This window comes from Coturnix japonica, chromosome 1 (genome assembly GCF_054131305.1).
Source record: "Coturnix japonica strain WE chromosome 1, WE-NBRP24, whole genome shotgun sequence".
Lineage (NCBI taxonomy): Eukaryota > Metazoa > Chordata > Aves > Galliformes > Phasianidae > Coturnix > Coturnix japonica.
Window position 1 is genome coordinate 28,048,032 of NC_140663.1, and position 20,992 is coordinate 28,069,023.

General features: G+C 41.2%; 1 protein-coding gene across 4 annotated transcripts; it reads right to left on the reverse strand.

The window, feature by feature from the left end:
* Nucleotides 1-1,626: 1,626 nt before the first annotated feature.
* Nucleotides 1,627-10,789, reverse strand: AMIGO2 (adhesion molecule with Ig like domain 2). Of its 4 annotated transcripts, none has more exons than XM_032443255.2 (2): nt 10,659-10,789; nt 1,627-3,369 (listed from the first exon to the last, which is right to left on the reverse strand). In XM_032443255.2, exon 2 carries the CDS (start codon nt 3,294-3,296, stop codon nt 1,731-1,733), a length of 1,566 nt encoding a protein of 521 aa, XP_032299146.1. In that variant the 5' UTR covers nt 3,297-3,369; nt 10,659-10,789; the 3' UTR covers nt 1,627-1,730. The 4 variants fall into 4 exon arrangements, with proteins under 4 accessions (XP_032299146.1, XP_015710577.1, XP_015710569.1 ...); XM_015855091.3 differs by having other exon boundaries at nt 10,649-10,789; XM_015855083.3 differs by lacking the exon at nt 10,659-10,789 and adding an exon at nt 10,214-10,541.
* Nucleotides 10,790-20,992: the final 10,203 nt, after the last annotated feature.

Here is a 20,992-nt window from a genome sequence, read left to right on the forward strand (position 1 = left end):
AATATCTGAATCAGAATCTCCTGCAGTTCTCTACTTCCACGTACTTTGTGCACATCACAGCAATAACATTTCCTGATCTAATCTGTTTTCCAGCCTGCTTGCTTTCAGACAATTAGCTACACGAGTCTTCTCCATAACAAATCAATTGTTGATAGCTTTGGCTCAGATGTATGTAAGCTTGAGCATGATGACACGCCTCTCAAAAGAAATCACAAAAAATGCAAGTGAATATTACAGTAAGTCTCACAAGAATAAATTACAGTCACCATGTCATGCAGTCCTTTGACTGATTTTGTTCATCCTTTTCCACTTCAGTACGTTCCCCAAAGCCCTAATGAGACAGACACACTCCAATTATTCTTTAGCAAGCTGTAATTCTTTGTAAACTCCTTTGAAGTTAGTGACATTTAATGTGAGAAAGACTGGCAAAGTCCAGCCCAGTCCCAAGGTAAACAAGCTTTAAACAGAAAATGGAAATAGCAATTATAACAGTATATTTGTTACAATAATGTAACACTTCACATAACCAACACTGCATGACCAACCCAGGATAATCTTTTGGGTTCATAAATGTTGGCAATGATGCATCTGGGCAAGGAGGGAAGCAGTTCATATAAGGCAGGGCCAAGTCTAGAGAAAAACTACACTTTCTGAATTCACTGTGAGAAAATTAGTCTGTAATATTCAGAAATTTGTAAAAAGAGTGCATTTCCTCCTTCAGACAAATAAATAAATAGGGAAGCAAATATTGTGAGATATCTGAAAAGCTGTGCAATGAAAAGATAAAATGAAAGTTTACACTCACATTATGAAACTATCTCTAAGCAGCAGTGACCCCTAACATGAAGCAGGAGCCCTGGTGACAGTGGCAGGCTTGTTCACCATATGTGACACCATACAGTGAGCAGTGCAGGGTAGGACAACTGATAACAAGCAATCAGGTTATCACAGCTTTATGAGTTACTGCTGATTAGCTTGAATCCTAATGACTGGCAACTTTAATTGTTCTACTAATACAAATGCAAAGGTAGCAGGTTAACTTTTACCATTTATTTTCATGCCAGTATTTAAAAAACAATATAACCAGTTTTTGTGAGCAATCCCTTGATTAAGTTGTGAGTAAAATGAATACAACATCCCCTCCCCTTAAAGGTTTCACACAGTGATAGGCAAATATCTAATCCAGGTGATGGCCATAAACATTTACCCAGTACTGCTAGACATCCTGAGAGCAAGTCTGAACTTTTTGTTCAAACCAATCCTGGAAAACACATTTCTTCCATGATTTTAAAGTGAAGATTTAGTAAGCCTCTAAGAGGAACTTGAGGAAAGCTACACACTTTCCTCCATAGCCACCTGAGTTTGCTCACATGCTCCCTGCAGAGAAGTGGGATGCTCAGAACAACTGCATGCTTTGCGTGGGGCCAGCCTCTGCTCTGAGACTGTATGCACTGTAAGCAGCACTAAATGCGCATGAGAGATGGCTGTGTGTGTCCCGGAAATTAAAAGGCAAGCCTAGGATTGCACTGAAAATATGTCAAGGCCATTCTGTTGGCTTTTCTCAAGAAAGATATAATTTGTACTCACAAACAGAGGAGTAGAAGCTCAAGAACTGACAACAGATGCTTTTTTTAAAACATTTTCTCTCTTTATTTATTTTTCCTGATGGTTGCTACAAGCAAAGGAGGTATTCAGAAATGTAACGGCACAATACAAATACAGGCAGCAAACTAAGTTGATGGCATGAAAGGTGTATCTGAGAACACAGAGTTGACAGAATCAGAGTCGGATTTTGTTCGAGTAGTTTTTAAGATACTTTCAGCAATGACATTGTCATTAGGAAACAGTTTTACTTTCCCATTCTGACTGTGTTTTGGTTCATGTACGGGTTCCAGGAAAACCACTCGTTTGCCAGTGCTGGCCTTCTTCTCATCAGCAGGCAGATCTTGTGGTGGTGTGGAGTTCAGTATGGAAGTGTGGGCACTGCTTTGGTTCAGCTTCCTCTTCTTCCTCTTTGTCTTGCATTGACATGGGCAGGGGGTCAGGTAGAGATAAAGCAGTACTAAAACAATACTGGCGACACAGGCAGCAAGGGTGGTAAAAGCTGTATTAAATGCTTCATGAGCATGAGGCCTGTTAACTGTGAAATTGCTGACGTTTATTCTAACTTCTATGGTTTCATTTAATAGTCTTTTCTTATTTATTGCGGTGCAAGAGTACAGCCCAGAGTCCTCTAGCTGGGCATCTGTTATCTCCAGGCTCCCATTATGAAACACCCTAAATTTATCAGTCTCCATGTCTGGCTCCAGCAATTTATTCTCTGGACTAACCCAAATGAAGTGTGTGCCTGCATCACTGATTCTGCTGTCACAGTGAACGATCAGCCTGTCACCCACCTGGGCATCATGAATAAACCCAAAAGCCTGAAAAGAGCTGTTGATGGTACTTTCAGAGCAGTTCAGAAAGTTGTCCTGCAGTAAAGGCTGTTTGTTATAACCTCTTAGATCAGATCGCAATAAACAGTTGTACTCACTTTTGAAGTCCACCACATTGCTGAAGTGCCTTTGATACCAGAAGATGAGCATAGAGTACAGTGTGCAGTCACAATAAAATGGGTTGCCGTGAAGATAAACTCCACTAAGATGCTTGGCTGGCACTGAACTCAGGCGCTGAATAGGCATCATCTGGATGTGATTATAGGAAATGTCCAGCAATATGAGTTCTGTCAGCTTGTGCTTTCCAACAAACAAGTCCAGTGGGAAATGCAAGAGCAGGTTATAGCTCAAATAGAGTTTCTGTAATTTGTACAGTCCTCCAAAGGCTGAAGATTCTATATGTGTTATCTGATTGTTGTAAAGAAGAAGAACTTCCAGGGCCCCCAGCTCCTGAAATACAGGGCTGCTCAGCGTCTTCAGGCTGTTGGACGACAAGTCTAGGTACTTCAGGTTTGGGGTTGTGGAGAAGCTTCCAGTGATAATGCTGCTAATGCTGTTATGATTGATTATTAAAGTGTTCAGCTTCTCAAACAGTACGGGGACCCATTCAGGCTCTAAGAATCCAATTCTGTTATAACTCAGATCCAGCCTTTTCATACTTCTATAGAGATTTCCTGGCACCCGAGAGAGGTTCTTATTGGTGCAGCTTATGATATCGCTGGCACAGATGCAGGCTGTTGGACAAATCCCTGGGGCACTGCCACTGACACTCATTGCAAAGACCAAGAGACATACCAGTGCCCTGCAGTTCACCTTACAGGCTCCAAGTCGAGTAGGAAGTATCCAGCAGTCTGAAGACATTGTCGCTGTCTCTTAGCTGGCTCCCAGTGCTCCTTACCACAGATTGTACGTGCTTTTAGCTGTGCACTAATCACTGTCAAAAGAATACAGAGGTACAGAACGTTAACTTTTAAGGTTCATACCCTGCCTAATTTCTTATGCATGTCTTCTGGGTAAAAATAGGAAATTAATTCTTATAGTGTCATATGCTTAGTTACAAAATCTAGTTGTAAGCTTAGTGTTGTTTTTTTGTAAACATGAAATTCAGCATTTATTTGTAAATATTCATATTACAGACAAGTTTTTTTCTTTTTCTTTCATACAATGCAACTGTTCTTCATTCTTGAACAAAGGAATGCACCTTCCGACAATTTAAGATTAGGAACGTTCATCTGTGTTACATGACTGAGCAATGGTATCTTGTAGGTATTTCCAAATCAACCCAGACAGAAAACTTTGGATTCAGAGTAAAAACCAGCCAATCAACCACAACAAGAAGAAAATTTTTATAAAAAAAATATTTTCTTGTCTTGCAGGGTATAGTTGCAGCAAATGTTTCTACCCAATCAGAGAATGCCATTTTGAATACTCAGCTTTGAATGTCTTAAAAACCCCATAAACTCCTAGTTCAGTAACACACAGTACAGATAGCGACAGCCTATTTATAAAGTTATTCAAGATATCCACATTGGATTTATGTGGCAAGGCTTTGGTAGAACTGGGCAGCAGTGATGGCCTCTGTGAGCACTGCTGGGAGAGCTACAGCCCCTGGGAATCCTGCACAGGATCAGTTCAGGTAGGATGACATCTGTGGGAGGACCCACATGGAGCAGGGGCGAGTGACCATGGAGAAGAGATAAAGATGAAGCATCATGGGCTGACAGCAGCCCCCATTCTCTGTTCCCCTGTACTGAGGGAGGAAGTAGAAGAGTAAGGATGGGGATGGAAGATATTTTCAGTTGGTTTTTAGTACTCACTGCTCTAGTCTGTTAGCAACAGGCAATTAATTATATTAATCTCCCTGCACTGAGTCAGCTGTATCCATGAGGGCAAATGAGGAGTGATCTCCCTTATCTGAACCCTCGATCTCTTTTCCATTGTATATTGTCCCCGTCTTCCTGTGAGGAGGAGAAAGAACAGTGTGGTAGAAATTAGCTTCCATCATGGTGAAACCACCACCACATCCAATGGGAATGTTTCACATTCTGTTGCTTTCACATTAGCCAAAATAACTGCAGAGGAGAAAAATTTTCCATGCCTGTTGCCCACCTCAAGCAGAAGTTTGGGGAACTTTCAGTTAGGATGAGTCAGCCATTTCACAAAACTCATTAAAGGGAAAAAATATTTTGCTCATATTTAAGTAATAAGAACAAAATCTACCATGCTCTTTTTTTTGAGAATATTTTAGTGTCACTACAACTTGAAGTAGGGACTCAAAATTTGACAGGGTAGTGGTTCTGTGCCAAGGTATATGTTATTGTGCCATCTCCTAGGAAAATGTACACATAATTAGCAGGGCAATTAACATTTCTGTTCACTCTTGCTCTCCCTGGATACCTGTTCAGAGTTTACCACTAAATTCCCAGATGAATCAATATGCATTGATTATCCCCACCCTTTCATGGATCAAATATGGTATTCAGCTCCCACATACTGAACTTGTTCTCATTTCTCTCACCCACCCATTGGTACAGTATCTGAGGAGGACAACCCCACCAACATCTGCTCTGGTGCTGCTGACTGTGGCTGTGTCCCAGAGCTGGGAGATGGGAGGCTGCCTGTGGGCAGCAGGGAGAAACAAATGGAAATCAAGCAGAGAGAAGCAGAATAAAAGAAGTTGTATTCTGTTGATGAGGGGAGGTGGGTGAAGAAAGGATAGAAATGTTTAAACCAAGATCTAAAGTGTAGAGGACTCATTTAGAGATTCAGCCTAAGAAGGAGTTAAGGGGAAACAGAAGAAATGCAAAGGGGAAAAAGGGCAAAATCAGGAAAGGAGGATTCTGACAGTGGAGCATCATTATTGTAACTAATGAAGCAATTGAAGAAGAGGTAGTTCAGAAGCCATGAGCATGCATTAGTCCTGTAAAAGATGAGACAAGAAGAGCAGATAGGGAAGGGATAAAGGACATGAATAAGAGAGGCAAGTGTTTCAAGAGTTAAATCTTTGAACATACTGCTCCAGAGAATTTGCATTTACTACCCGTGAACCTAAGGTTGTCTATGCAGTCAATTTATGTGAAATACACTAATTTCTACTCACCTTTCAGTTCCTTATTCCCCTCATCTCTAATCCTCTGCCAAGCTGGCAGGTGCTGTCTTCTGCCAACAAGACATCCACTCATAAGCCAAACTGTAGAAGATGTGCTATGAATCTAGAGAGCTGAACCTTCTAATGACTCATTAAAAGAAGAAATATGAAGGCAGCAGAAGGGGAGAATTCACCCTTCGTGAAAATTTATATGTATACAATGGGTTCAAATGCTCACATTCCCAAAAACGATATTAAGAGAATGACAGGACTTCCAAGTCAAGTATTCAAAAATTAAAGTGTCACAATAAAGATTTTCTGTGACAATTTAGACTTTTATTCCAGTTCTTAGTTACATGATCACTCACATTCATTTTGCCCGTAAAAAATTTCCTCACACTGTGTACGGGATTTGAAGAACATGGAAAATGACTAAGTAAATGCCTGTACATGACAACTGGAACGTATCTTAGTCTCTGCCACAGAATTCCTGTGATGTCAGGCATACTATGTGAAGTGATGACTGTTAGAAAATCTTGAATACATTATTGTCACCAGCTTGAGACTCAAAAAAATAATGAACTTATACATATTAAACTTAGGAAAGACTGGTATGAAGAAATGTAGAGATGAGACTCAAAGTGTTACAACTCGACCTAGCACTTTTGACTATAGGTCCTACTGGAGTATCTAAATGGTTGTCAGTGAAAAGTTAGGAACCATGAGAAACTATTTTTAATGAGTCCTAAGCATCTAGCTTAAATGTTTTTTTCTAGCTAGCCTGTCTTTTAGGGGAAAAAAAGACAACTAATAGATAAATTCTTCTAGAGGGGGTGATCTATGAAAACATTAGGGAAATGACTATCAGGAACTAATTCTGTACTCCTGTGTGCATTTTTATTGCATGCAATACATAAGGCACAATGGGAACACTGAAAAAAAGATGTTAAAAACTGCTCATTCAGTTAGTACATTGCTTGAAACAAGGTATCTGAAAACTATATATCATTAAACTAGATGAATAAAGACTAAATTATAATGGATTCATAAAATGGAAGACTGTAAGACTGTTGGCTTTCCTTCTAATATTTGAATAGCAACTGCAGCCTAATTTTTCATGGAACTGCACTTGCAGAATGATGAATGGCACTTTCAAAATCAGCTCATACGCTGCATGTGACTGGAATCCTGGCAATACTCCAAATGGAGCATACAGGTCAATGCTCAGTTTGGGAAGACTTACCATACTTAATACACCAAATAGCCTTGAGTATCTTTTTTTCCTGTCCATACTTACTACTCACTCAGCAGAAACTCTGAGCTAGTTTGCAATCATACCTCAAGGGCAGATTTGGGGCAGGTGTAAATCAGCATAGTATCTTAGAGTTCTAAGCAACAGAACCAGTCTGCAAGGGCTGAAAACTTGTTTGCCCATTTCCATAGCTCAATAAAGTTGCCAAATGAGGACTGTTTCAGTTGACAGCTTGCTTGGCAAGACATAACCAAATTATGAATACCATACACATACATACCAAGCCCAATTTGGCCAATAACTTAGCCAAACCAAGTTATTTTGAGTACCCTGCCAAGCCCAATTCACACTGCAGTGCCTTCATCCTCAGTAGGGTCTTTGACCGTAGGGAAAGCAGAACTGCTGAGGTGTAACTTGCTCCGTCCTTTTGGAGCACTCGTATTCTCCCCAGCTTCTATGCAAATTGCTCAGACTGGTGGCAAAGCTAAGCATGCTAAACATAAATATTGATAGTCCACGTCACAATTCGAATCCATTTAAAGTGGTTGCATAAACAATGTGATGGTTGGTAACATGCAGGTTATAAGCGGTGAGGAAGAATAAGGCCTACAATTAGCCCTATATTAAAAAGTTTCATTTTATTTTACCCCAGTAACATTATTTCAGGACTTATAAAAGTACTATTTCACAAATTTCAATATTACATATTTTCTCAGTTTTCCTATTTTCTATTGAATACTAGCAGCTAACTTGTGCCAGCAGACTCCAGCTAAATACTTCATCTTATTTCCAAATGAGATGGGTAACATTTTTGAGTGAAGGACGTGGCTGAGGGGTTTTGTACTTGAATTCTTTTCAAAGAAATTATTTCTTTGCAATGTTTAAGTGTGATATTTTAAGTTCACTGCCAAAAAAAACACAGTATTTCCTGAGATGAATCATCTATGCAGCAATGGTGCATGTTTCTTAACTGTTTGAGAAGAAATGCAAGACATTCTCATTTCATAGGGAATATACTCTGTTGCCAGTAACAGCTCAGTTTACTATAACAGATCAGCTCCTAGAGGATTTGGCTGGACACTGTGCATTTCCTCACTATCAGTTATCTTTACAAAATCAACTAAAGCTCTAAATAGTAATTCCCACTTTCTCTGGGTTATCTCTGCCATTAATGCTAATCTCTGCATCAGCATTTTCTTTTCCTGTAATTACCTCCAGGCTCATGGCTTTTTCTTCCAAATAAGTTTATATACCAAGGTACATCTCCCAGTTCAAGACTGCTAAAACCAACCAACTTAAAAAAAAAAAAAAATACCAAAAAAATCCACAAAAAATAAAAAAACACAAAAAAACCCACAAAAAACAAAACACACAACACCTTGAACAAGCAAAAAAGTCTCTTCAGTAGCGAAAGGGACTGAAGATCACAAGCTACTTGAATGCTTTTGTAAACACTACTACCAGTCTTTTCAATGTTAAAGTGTCTTGATCTGCATGTTACAGTAGGAATAACATCTTCCTGTACATTGGTGATGCAAATAGTATTGTGCCTGGCTGACACTTTCTGCACGGTGAAAATGCAAATAAACATCTTGCCAAGTACTGTTGAGTTACAGATTTGAGAGCTCAAACCCTAGGATAATATTAAAGACTTCAGTCTACCCTCCAAAAAGTCCACACCATTTCAACATCTCCTAGCTGTTCTTTTTGTGTCACATCCAGTTCCCAGTCCTACCTCCTCTCTATGCTCACCTTGCCAGCCCACAAACCACTCACTCACCTCTGCACTTCCCACCTGCTTGAAGGCCCACACAGCTGTTCCCCCCCTTTCTCCTCTCTAGGTTTCAGATTGATGAAAGCTGTATTAGTTAAACACAGTAACAGATGAAATGAAGCAGAGATGGCTCAGATGCTAAAGCATTACCTCAGACCTTTTCCCCCCACCCCCCAACGGCATTTATCAAAACTTTTATCACAAATATATGAAAAAAACCAAGACTGTCAAAGTGAGGTTTTATTAATTTATAGTAACAATATTATGCAAGTACAATTATTAATACTTTTAATCCTAACTTTACGAATCCTGCTTCAGTACAAGATAGAAATATTAATAACTGCAAATAGACTAATGGCGTCTTACATAATTAACCTTTTAAAATGTTACACTTACAAGGAAGGTCTGCACAAACTTCCTCTCCTTGTGTGTGCCTGTGGTGGGGAAGCTATCACCTCTCTCAGCATCCAGGATGCTTTTAATGCTCCAGTGTGGGAAGGCACTCCCTGCATCAAAGCTGCCTCTGCAGCTGTGCTCAGCATTTCTGGCTGGGCAGAGCTGGATTATGCAGCCATCATAATCCATGAGGTTTAGTGACATGACGGATCTGAGAGCATAGGCTGCTGGCGAACTACATCTGGGTGATGTATTGAGATTCTGGACTAAATCCCGGAACTGGCTTAAACTGTGCTTGGTGCAAGACCCAACCGTGATGAAAAATGGCCTTATATCACCTTTGCAGCAAGCTGACCCTGAGGTCTGTCTGACAAATTGAGTGCTCTCTACGGCCAGCACCTGGCCAGATCTCAGCAGTACCAGAGAGATGGATTTGTCCTACTAACCTCACTTACATAAAGATATTGTCTCCCACTCATCTTTCACTAAGGACTGCATTTCTCTGAAGGCAGATTTCTATTTATTTTTATTTTTTGCACCCATGAAAACTCAGTTGGCTTAAAGAAAGCTGAGATGCAGATGAGCAACTGGGTGATGTACCACTGAAACTGAGTTGGGCTAATCAGCAACAATCTGTCTATGGCACTGCTGCCTGCATGAAGGAATCACTCTGCAGCTTGTATTCCTCCTAAAAGAGCACGAGAGAAATACTCTCAGCAAAACAACAACGCCTCTTTTTTGCCATGCTACTCTGTAAACTAAGATACTGCCTAGCTCCAACATTGCAAATTACTTCAGTTGCTAAGGAGATGATCAAATAATTAAGAAAAAGGCAGTGACAAACAGTGGTGCCTCAGTTACAGCATCCACAACCAGTCTCCAAGCAATGCCAGATCTTATGAAAGTTTAGATGCCCAGCGTAGGATCCTCACCGCCTCCAAGAGCTTCTCTGGCAGGTTGCGCTCCCGAGAAGCCTCTCTCCGCGTTGTGGGGGCTCCCAGCAGTGTCCCAAAGGGCAATGCCGTCCGCAACCCTCAGCCGGAGGGCAAAGTTTCTGCGGTCCCGGGACCCCCTCTCCCAGCTCCGCACCGTCACTCTACTCCCGCTTCCCCCGGGCAATCAGCACAGCTCCCCGGCGGAGCAGCGGTACGAGCTGGGAGAGGCCGCATCTCGACCGCCGCTGCCGTCGGAGAACCCAAGTGCAGACTCCGCTCCATCCCCGCTCCCCGCGCCTGCCCTCCGCCAAGCCGGGGCCGGGGCAGTTTTACCTGGAGTGCCCTGCGGCCGCTTCATAGCCGAGGAGCGCGGGGCCGGCCCCGCCGCCGCCGCCAGCCCCGCATGTTTCGCGCTGCGCCTCTCGCCCTCCGCCGCCGTGCCGGCTGGGGGAAGTTCGAAGCCTCCGAGCGCACCAGCGGTAACGTTGCGCTGCGCTCCGCTACCCCAGGCAGAGCCGGCCGCCGCCCGGGGCTGTCACGCAGCCGAGGGAATGATGAGGAGCGAAAGCAGCAGACTATCAGCCACAACACAGCGGTGTTGCAGGGGCTTTTATCCCCTACCGGTCCCACCGCATCCCCGCCGCGCCACTTCCGCGGCAGCGGGACGGAGCCGTCGGTGTCCCGGGGAGGGGCGCGCCACCGCCCCGCTCCGCCTCCCGCCCCCTGCGCGGCCGCGCCCGCTCCTCTCCGCTCCTCTCCGCTCCTTACCGCTTCTCACCGCTCCTCTCCGCTCTTCACCGTGGTTGCCCGAGCGGCGGTCTCCGACAACTTTCCTCCGAGCGCGGGCAGAGCTTCCGCGGCCACATCTGGGCTCTCTCCGCCGCCGCCTCGCAGGGTTCGTGGGAGGGCGCAGCGGCGATCTCCCGGTCCCCGATAAATGCGTGGCAGCTCCCCTTGCGCGGAGGGAGGCGGAACCGCAGGGCAAAGAAATTCAAAAGGCATTGTGCGAGCTCTGGCAAACAATTCTCCAGTTAATTAAATGATCAGAATCGAGAGAGGCTCCGTAGTAGTGGAAAGAGCTTTGATGAGAATAAACGAGTCTACCAAATGATACAAGGAGATATCTAAAATTACTTGCCGCGGACGTGGCATGTCTGGAGCAGGGGATCTGAGGGAGAGTTGCTTCGAGCGGGGAAGAGCGACCGGGTCAGGAGGAGGCGAAGCTACAGCCCAAAGCCTCAGAGAACCCTTCCTTTCTTCCTGGGCGATCTTTAACCTTCTCCAGTGAAGTTTCACACTAATTTCCCCTATCATTTAGAGTACCATATGTCTAGAGACCGAAGCTGAGCAGGGACTACTTCAGTAAATGATAGAGGCTGTAGATTTGTTATCATTCAGGAATACAGTTCATAGGATAATTCTCAAGAAGCGGGTTTGTGTATAAAAGTTACTGTTAATTACTGTTTTTCTTCCAAGGGCACATAATCAAGTGGTTTTTGATGAGTGTTCATGGCTGCATATAATGTCCAAAGGATCCTTGCCATAAAATTAATGCCGCAAGCAAACTGGAATTCTTCAGTATGGTAAAAGGGATATGTTAAAAATGGGATTTAATATAGGGTGACATCTGATAAAACTGTGTGAGATGCTGCTATTGATTTCAAAGACTTCTAGATCACTGTCTTATCATCTTTTGTATTAATCATTCAGATTCTGTGTTTAATTCCTGCATTTCTCTGTGTTTGGATGATGGATCAGGAAAATAATGTTAACCTCCAGGTTACTGATTTGACACTGATCAGTTTCAGACACTCCAGAAGAATATTCATCTGCTTAAAGCATCTAGTTGTCTTCATTTAAAGGAAACCATTAAACCATTGTTGTCTCAGTTTATCAAAATAATAGGTGGCATTAAGTTGAATAAATAAGTCTACCAAATGATACAGACTGTTAGTACAGTCTGTGGAAGACAGTAATATTAAAGTTTTATTTCCTTCTCCTCCTATAAAAGCTGAAAATACTGAGCCTGAGTTCTTAGAGTTCTGCTTGTGAAATGGAGATGTAAAAGCACATGGAGCAGCCATCCATTTGTATTTACACAGCATCACTGAACTGCACATCATGCTGAGTTGGAAGGTACCTACAATGATCACCGAGTCCAACTCCTGGCTCCATGCAGGACCACTCTAAACTCAAACCCTATTATATCTGAGAGCTTTGTCCAATCACTTCTTGACCTCTGGTATCTTGGGGTCATGTTTTTGTACTCTTTTTAAAATAATCTGGTTTTAAAATACTACAGGTTTGAACTGCAGTTTGTTCAGACCTTGGTAGGTGCAAAGTGCTGGTAGATGCAGTGATGGCACTGACTTCTGCCAAGTTATATAGATTCCATCCATGACGTCTTGATGTAGTGATAATCACTGGGGAGGTAGGATGTGAACCAGAATGAACTATCTAATATTTAAGACAATAAGAACTATCTTTCCAATTTCACCTTTTCTTGTTAATGCTGCCTGGGATTTTCTTTTGTCTAGGAGAAGATGCTCAAGAAATCAGCAGGAGTGGTGATGATCCCTACATGATCTGCTCAGCTTCTAGACAGAGGCCATCTGCCAATAAGTAGATTTTGCACAGAAATCATGTTCTTGGGATGTATCAAACAGTCTGAAATGAGTTAAAATCTGCAGGGTTCTGTAAATCTGAAACAGCTGCTTGTGAGCCCAGCAACTCTTTGTTGCAGCTGAATGTTGACAAGTTTGCTCATGGCATGATGCAGTCAGATACATTGTGCAGCTTCTCAGCCTAAAGGTGCTTTTGACACTTGTTACATATTAAATTGCAAGAAAGACTGGTTTTAAAAATCGAACTGGATGGGAACAATCGGTAATTACCTTTCTTCTACCAAATAGCACTGGTGGGAAAACAGCACCTACTCAGAATCTTTGTTGATCGTGTGTGGGCACAAGCTGTGTGATGCTGACAGTCCATTAGTTAGGACATAAAGCCTTTCTCATGATAATCTGTACAAATGTAAGGTTTCTGGCATCACCAGTAGAGATTTCTGTTGCAGAGAATTGCTGATAGCTGCCTCTTTCTTCCAAAAGCATCAGGATCCTGACTCTGTTTTCCTGCCCCTGTACAACACTATCTATTAGAATGAAAGCTTTCCTGTGTTAGAATTGCTCTTGTTTTCATGTGCTATGCAATGCCAGGAGACTGATGGGCTTCAGAAGGGCTTTTAATAACAGAATTCCTCTCATGCTCTTGAAAGCCCCCACAAATACAGAAATGCCTGTATTATCTTTGAAAAAGCTTCTTTCAGTAAAACAGCAACTTTATTACAGCTGCATCATTAAACTAATCATTAAAGGACTTCCCCTCCCCCCCCCGCAAAGCAGGATCCTGATTCTACATAGCTTCAGGGAATTTACAGTCCCTTCATGAGCAAGTGACAAAAATGTTTTGCTAGAAACTAATTAGGAGCAGTCAATGGGCTGCTGAAAGAAGGGGAAACCCCCCACATCTCCTGTAACATGCTGCTTTTGGCTGAAGCATTGCTCTTATTGTAGTGCTCACACTGGAAGAAGGAGGTCCAGGCTTCAGTTTAAGGTTTACTTATATAAATTATAGCCATTAGTCTATGTGAAATAAAAAGGGTTAGACAGCTGTCTTCCTTTCTGTGATTCCTGCCTCAATCTTCAGTTAATGCCGTTCCAGTTTAGTCCAGCCTGATGGCCAGGAGACTTCGGTAGGCTGTGCAGCTGTGCAGCTGTGGGCTGTAATCCCATGTGCACAAGTTCTGAAGTGCTGCCAGCAGGCAGGGAAGCAAACTGCAGGACATAAGCATCCATTTGTGTATACCTAGGGGAAACAGTATCTCCTTTTCACCCAGACATGATTCAGAATAGAGTGATAGTTAATGCCATATTTAGAATAAAGTCTAGATCAAACAGCCTTGACAACATCTAGTGGGTCAAGACCCATAGGGGAGAGTGCTGGGTCTCAGGATCCTGTATGGGCTTTGGTGTGAGCTATGCAAAACAGACACCAGTCCAGTCAGTGCTGTAATGCTTTCAGCATACCCTGAAGCAGAACATAACTGCTGTCATGTCTGGGTCAAATACTGCTATGCTTCAGGTGTTGGTGAGAGCAAAAGGAAGGGCTTGTAGAGAAAACAGAAGCAGGATTTGATACTGTCAGTGTACATCAGATGCTGAGCAGGACTGTCACCCGAGAACTCTAATTGCTCTTTCTAGTTCTATTTTCTGAACAGTTTGAAGCTGTGACCAATGTACATCTTCCATTCCACCCGGGCCTGCTCACCAGCCTCAGTCTCCAGGGGGTTGGCCTCTTTCTGGCTTTCTGCTGAAAAGCTCCTTTTTACTCCCACATGTGAATGAATGCTACTCAATTAGACTGAGGAGAAAGAAAATAAATGCGTGATTCCTTACCCAGCAACTGAAACTCTTACTTTGAAGGACTGGGCTCTCATTCTACCTGGGCAAACAGCACATTGCTCCCCATTCTTAGGCCTTCAGAACTGCCTTTTGTTCCTCTCTGTCATTCAAACCTGTTCTCTTACTTCTTATTTTCAGATTTATAGATCTGCAGGTCTGACTGGAGTGCTCAAAGAGCTGTGGAGTATCATCGGTATGAAGTTACTTTCTGAAGTATCATATTTCCCCACTCTGTTTGCCAAATTGCCACCAGCTTGTAAGTATTGTTGAGCAGGGAGACAGAGTGGCTAGCATTCAGCTGAAGTTCTCATTAGAGGGGAGTATACTTCAGGATAAAAGCATTTCAGTACTTCTGCTTATTGATTTGACCCCGAGTCCTCACCCTTTCTACATTTGAATTCCTGTTTAGAACCCAAAACATCAGTTCATCTCTTCGGCAGTTTTCTTCTTATCACAAGCTCTTCTATGATGTCTTTGGTATCTCCATCGGATAAAACTTAAATGTCTCAGTCTGATAACTAAATTGATTTCTTGTTCTTTAAGGGTTGTCTTGTTTATCTGTGCCATCAAGTTTGAGTATAACTCACAGAACATGCAGTTTACATCCTGGCTGATTTCTAGAGCAGTGACAGAACTTGAGTCTAGGTACTCACAATACAAAAAAGTCCTTTGCATTTGTTATGAAAAATAAATCAACATTCCAAAATATATGTTTATTTTGGACTGGATTCACCACTGAATCCTGAAAATTTAGAAACAACAAAAATGAGTGTGAACCAGTGGCTGGTGTGTCCTCATGGACTGTGTGAGTCCTTAAGTTTGCAGATCTCAGATACACAGAGACCTTGTTAAGTAGTCTTCCAATCACTGTATCACATTTACATGCAAGGAAGGCATCGTTAAGTGCGAGAGGATAATTTATTTTCATTTTCTATTCCAAAGGCAGCACTTGAGAAAATGCTACAAATTAACAGAAAGTTATTGGTTCACTGAATTTAGCCTTTAATAGTAAGAACATTTGGGAAAGTAATTTGTCATGGCCTTGAGCACTCTCTTTTAAAGCAGTATGATAGATATTCTGTAATAATAGGTAGGTAACCTATCTTTTAAAATGCAGATCTTCACGAAAATAAACCTTACTGATGGCACAGGCCGTATGAGGAGAGGCTGAGGGAGCTGGGAATGTTCAGACTGGAGAAGAGGAGGCTCAGGGGAGACCTTATTGCTCTCTATAACTTCCTGAAGGGAGGTTTTAGTGAGCTTGGGGCTGGCCTTTTCTCTCATGTCAGTGATAGGACTAGAGGGAATGGTTTCAATCTGTGGCAGGGGAGATTCAGGCTGGACATTAGGAAATACTACTTCTCAGAAAGGATGGCGAGGCAATGGAATGGTCTACCCAGAAAGTTGGTGAAGTCACCAACCCTGGGGGTGTTTGAGGAATGACTGGATGTTGAGGGACATGGCTTAGTGGGAGCTATTGGTAATAGGTAAATGGTTGGACTGGATGATCTTTTAGGTCTTTTCCAACCTTGGTAATTCTATGATTCTATGATTCTATTACTCTTAAAGGTGGTTTTGAATTCAGCAAGGCATTATTTCTTGAGGTAACGTGTCTTCCACATATTCAAAAAAAAAAACAAACCAAAACAGGATGGTTTTATAGAGCATCATAGAATTGTAGAATCAACCTGCTCATGTTGGAAAAGACCTTAAAGATCATCAAGTCCAACCACAACCTAACCAGATTCATTTTGCTATCATGGAATGATAGAATGGCCTGGGTTGAAAAGGTCCACAATGATCATCCAGTTTCAACCCCCCTGCTATGTGCAGGGTTGCCAACCACCAGACCAGGCTGCCCAGAGCCACATCCAGCCTAGCCCTGAATGCCTCCAGGAATGGGGCATCCACAGCCTCCCTGGGCAACCTGTTCTAGTGTGTCACCACCCTCTGTGTGAAAAACTTTCTTCTAATATCTAAACTAAACATTCCCTGTCTCAGTTTAAGCTATATTACGGGTTGTAGTGAATTACTGGAATAAGAGTAACTCTATAACAACATCTAAAGAGAGAATATGCAGGTATATTTTTTTAATTAAAACATGAAAACTACCCCATAGCAATATATGAAGTATATGTGAATAATATCTAGATTTGCAATAGGAGATAAAGGGAAAAGGAAGATGGGGAAATCTCACCCTCTTGACTTTAATTGTTCCCAAATGTAGCAATGGGCATTTCTGCAGGCCAAATAGCAGTGGCTATAGTTCTCAGGAGGCATAGTGGGAACCCATCTTGTGGATATGTGGCGTTGGTAGGAAACTTGAGGAGGTTCTATGAAGTTTCTAATATGGAGTGCGTGACTCATTTAATTAGTTCCTGCTCCCCCTCACACTTTTCATGGAATTTTTGCACATTTTATCTCCCACACTAAGACCCCACATGCTGGATATGGTCAATTTTAAGTGTGATCTGTCATCTAGCTCAGCCTGCTGCCTGAACTCATAGCCTGGAAGAGAGCACAGGAGGTGGTGCACTGCAGGGTCCCATAAAAATATGTACAAAAGTATTTACACAGTCCCCACTTGCAGCCTTCCTCTGCATCTTCTTCTCGTCATATGACTCAAGGCATTAGACGAGGGCCACCATTCTGTGACCATGTTATCTGAGAGCATGGTGCTGAGGGAGGCTGATGTGATTGTTCTGGTACATCAGAGCCATGAGTTAGTTCTGGGAGATGTAGTTATACATCTACAAAAGACAGGCAATCTACTGCCCACAACCCCCTGCAAAAGGCATCTATAGATCTACAGCTCCACTTGATCATACACTATGGCTTCAAGAGACTGGAAGTACTCTTCATGAATGTTGAACAAACATAATACTTATACCTTTTTTTTTTCTTTTTCTTTCTTTTCTTTTCTTTTCTTTTCTTTTCTTTTCTTTTCTTTTCTTTTCTTTTCTTTTCTTTTCTTTTCTTTTCTTTTCTTTTCTTTTCTTTTCTTTTCTTTTCTTTTATTTTATTTTTTTATGACAAACTGAAACTCCTAACAATTTCTGTGACATCTTTTCTTCTTAGCTACTGTGTTTTGTTTGTTTGTTTGTTTTTTAAGCAGATATTTTTTCTACTAGCATTTAGCAAGTAGCTGCCAAATAACGTGGGATAACTATGCCAGAAACAAAAAAACTTCTGCGGGGTCTGGAGCACAAATCTTATGAGGAGTGGCTCAGGGAGCTGGGATTGTTTAGCCTGGAGAAGAGGAGGCTCAGGGAAGACCTCATTGCACTCTACAACTTCCTGAAGGGAGGTTGTGATGAGGAGGATCTTGGCCTCTTCTGCCAGGCAACAAACAGGACCCGAGGAAATGGCCACAAATTGTATCAGATGAGGTTCAGACTGGACATAAGAAGGAACTTTTTTTCTCAGAGAGTGGTCAGGCACTGGAATGGCTGCCCAGGGAGATGGTGGAGTTGCCATCCCTGGAAGTGTTCAAGAAGCATCTGGATAGGAAGCTAGGAAATATGGTTTAGTAGTTTTCTGTAGGTATGGTAAAGGGAGGACAGTTAGACTAGGTGATCTTGTAGGTCCTTTCCAACCTTGTGATTCTATGATTCTATGAAAGGAAGAAAATTATATATATTTTTTGTGAAGAATGCTTACTTTGCTAAAGCTTTTAGAATCTGTTCTAAATCAGGCTGAAACTATTTTAACTTCCCTTGAACATGGGAGTGAAAGCAACCATCCATTATCATTAGTCACTTAAATAAAAATTTTTTTTAAAAAAAAGGATACTTGAAAAAATAATTGTCAGGAACTGACATGGTGATCCTGGATGTGAATGCTTGTTTTGGTAATATGTGAGATGGAAAACAAAATAATGTCCCATTGTTTATAGTCAAGTACCTCATGATCAGCAAGGATTAACATGAGGGAAAGATTTCATTTTGAGTGTTCTGCTTGTTCTTTCTGCTACAGTCATAAACCAATATGGTTCAATGCAGCAACATGTCTCCACAATGATCGTGTGTTACTTTCTTCTTTGTGATGTCTGTGAGACTGTCCATGTGTTCCATAACTCTGAGAATGCCTCCAAATCATTTCAGATTTTGCAGAGGACCATTCTGGTCTGCTGTGTGTTTTGCACTGAAGTAAAAATCACTGTCAGCATCTTATGTAGGCAAAGTGTCATAACAAGGACTGGATTTAAGTTCCCTCTTAATTTTGTACTAGTACAAAGGGCAAGACTTACTGAAACAAATACTTTTTATTTTTATTTAACTCTGTCTTGAGACATATGAAAAAGTCACGAGAACAACAACAATGCATTCCTTTGCATCTAGATAGCTGATGACATCTGAGTGCTTTAGATGTAAGAAATTGAGAACTGAGAAAAAATAATGTACTCTGAATAATTTCAAAGTATTTAGAAACAGCTTGTCTTTTTAACTTTGAATATAGCTTAAAGAAAACTTGACAAGCTTTGGACTGAAGACCAATTTAAAATGAGGGGAAGAAAAACATTTTAAATAATGATTACCTGGCAAATAAAGTAAGGAAGCATCGTTTGATCTTGTGCAGAAAAAATTGCTGCAATTGGAAGCTCCCGGAAGCCACTGCTGTAACCAACACCTGTTGTAATGTTAAGTGAAGCAGAAACATTTGGGTGTGTGGAAAAGCATATGGCAGAGAATAACTTTCTCTTCCTCGCAGTTAATTCCTTTTTCTCATTTTAGTGTCTTGAAATAGCAATTAGTTCTTTCAGCACCTGAAGCAAGAAAACCTATTTCCTTTTTGATCTTTGTCTTGCATTTGATTGCGAGATCCAACTGAAGATTTTCATATGATCTCACACCTACCATGTATCCTGCCCACGTGGAATTGGTAGTAAAGCCACAAAGCTTTCATTGACTTATTCAGTACCTTTTTCCCTACAATTGGAGCACTTGCTTGCTACTTTTTCTTTATTTGAGTGATTGTTTTTCACAATGTTTGTAGGTCTACCATTATGAATACGAACTCTACTCCTTTGCAAGAAGACAGACAGACAGGCATTCTCTCTGCATATGTCTCATTTATTTGCTGCACCATTTTAGAACAGCTGAGAATAAGGCTGCAGTACCCAAAGACCAAAGAAGGGAAGTGAAAGATGGCATGCATTGTCTCTGCCATTTGTGCCTTTAAATATAATCAGCTGTGTTCATGGTTGTGTACCTATGGCACCTAATTTCAGTAATACTTTCACTTAGGAACCAGACTCATTTGTTGCTGATCTAACTGATGAGGCAAAACAGAGTTATACTGGTAGATGCTACTAAATTTACAAAAGCATCAGATAATTCTGGTAAATGAGAGTCATCTAACCTGCTCAATTCAGCTTTAAAAGCATAGGGAGGAATAGACATCCCTACATCCATTATTCATTTAGGTAAACTTGTCCCATCATTATCACTGTTCCCCAAACTCATTTTTCTTTTATTGGACTATATTTTGGGTTGCAACGCTTTTGAGATTTACCACAAATTTAAAATGCAAAATTTGAGGTTGTCTAAGATCATGGTGATATATATATTGCCTTTTTTTTTTTTTTTTTGCCCAATGACATTCTGTCATTTATGTCAGTAAGTAACCAGAGGGAAGAGATTTATAAAACAGCAAATCTTGATTTTGGAAGAATGTAAGGTCTACCTTCAGCAGATTTTTGTAAGTTTATTTTTATATGTACTACTGTGTTCAAGGGATGAGAAAAAAAAAAAGAAAAGAAAAAATCAGTGTGATGTTTTATTCATATTATTAAAGAAAATACATTGAATAGGACTTCTACATTCCAAGCAGTGGAAATGAATTTCCACTGTTATCTGTAGAAGGAGTTTTCTTTTTTTGCCCCTAGAAGTAGATCAGCTTTTATCAGTCAAAGCTTTTATTACTTTATCAACTCCCTGTGCCCTCATGGATGACTGTGTTTTTCCCGCAGACATCTAACTGCTGGAAGCTTGAAAAACAACACATGGTGAAATAAAATAACTGCTGTGCATTAACCAGCCAAGTCTGCTTTTCTCTTGCTTCAAGCTCCTGTTCTTTTGGCTGCAGAGAGCATTTGCTTTGAAAGAACACAAATAAGCCAGTAAAATACATATGTATTTTATTACAAGCTTTCCTTCCCTTTCTATGCAAATATGATTAGAAGTTCGAATTCCAAATAATTTCTCTGGAGTTTAAAAATAACTCCTGCTTTTTCTGGTGTAGCTGCAGTAATTATGATCACACACATTGGGAGAAGCAGCAAGGAGATAACAATCTGGGAATCCTTTCTGGTTTTTCTTGACCTTATATGAATCCATTAATAACTCGCTCTCTGGATTTGCTAGTGCTGATTTCTGCAGTTGTGTTTATATTCCACATGATGTCACAAAGGCCAGATTGAGTGAAGATATGGTAAGAATCCAAGTCTATTTTTACCTTTTTTTTTTTTTTCAAGAGGAATTTTCCTAATTCAGCCACCTCATGAGAATCAGATAAATTTTCATATTGGAGCAACTTTGTGTTTTTTATCTTTGGCCATTGCTAATTTTCTCTTCTCAAGTCATCAGTATCAGCAAGTTTTCTTTTGCCTTTTTGTTACCTATGAGCTTCATGTTGTGACCCACATTTTTGA

Coding starts and splice junctions, on each gene's coding strand:
- AMIGO2 (XM_032443255.2), bottom strand. CDS start 3,296: ATGTCTTCAGACTGCTGGATACTTCCTACTCGACTTGGAGCCTGTAAG.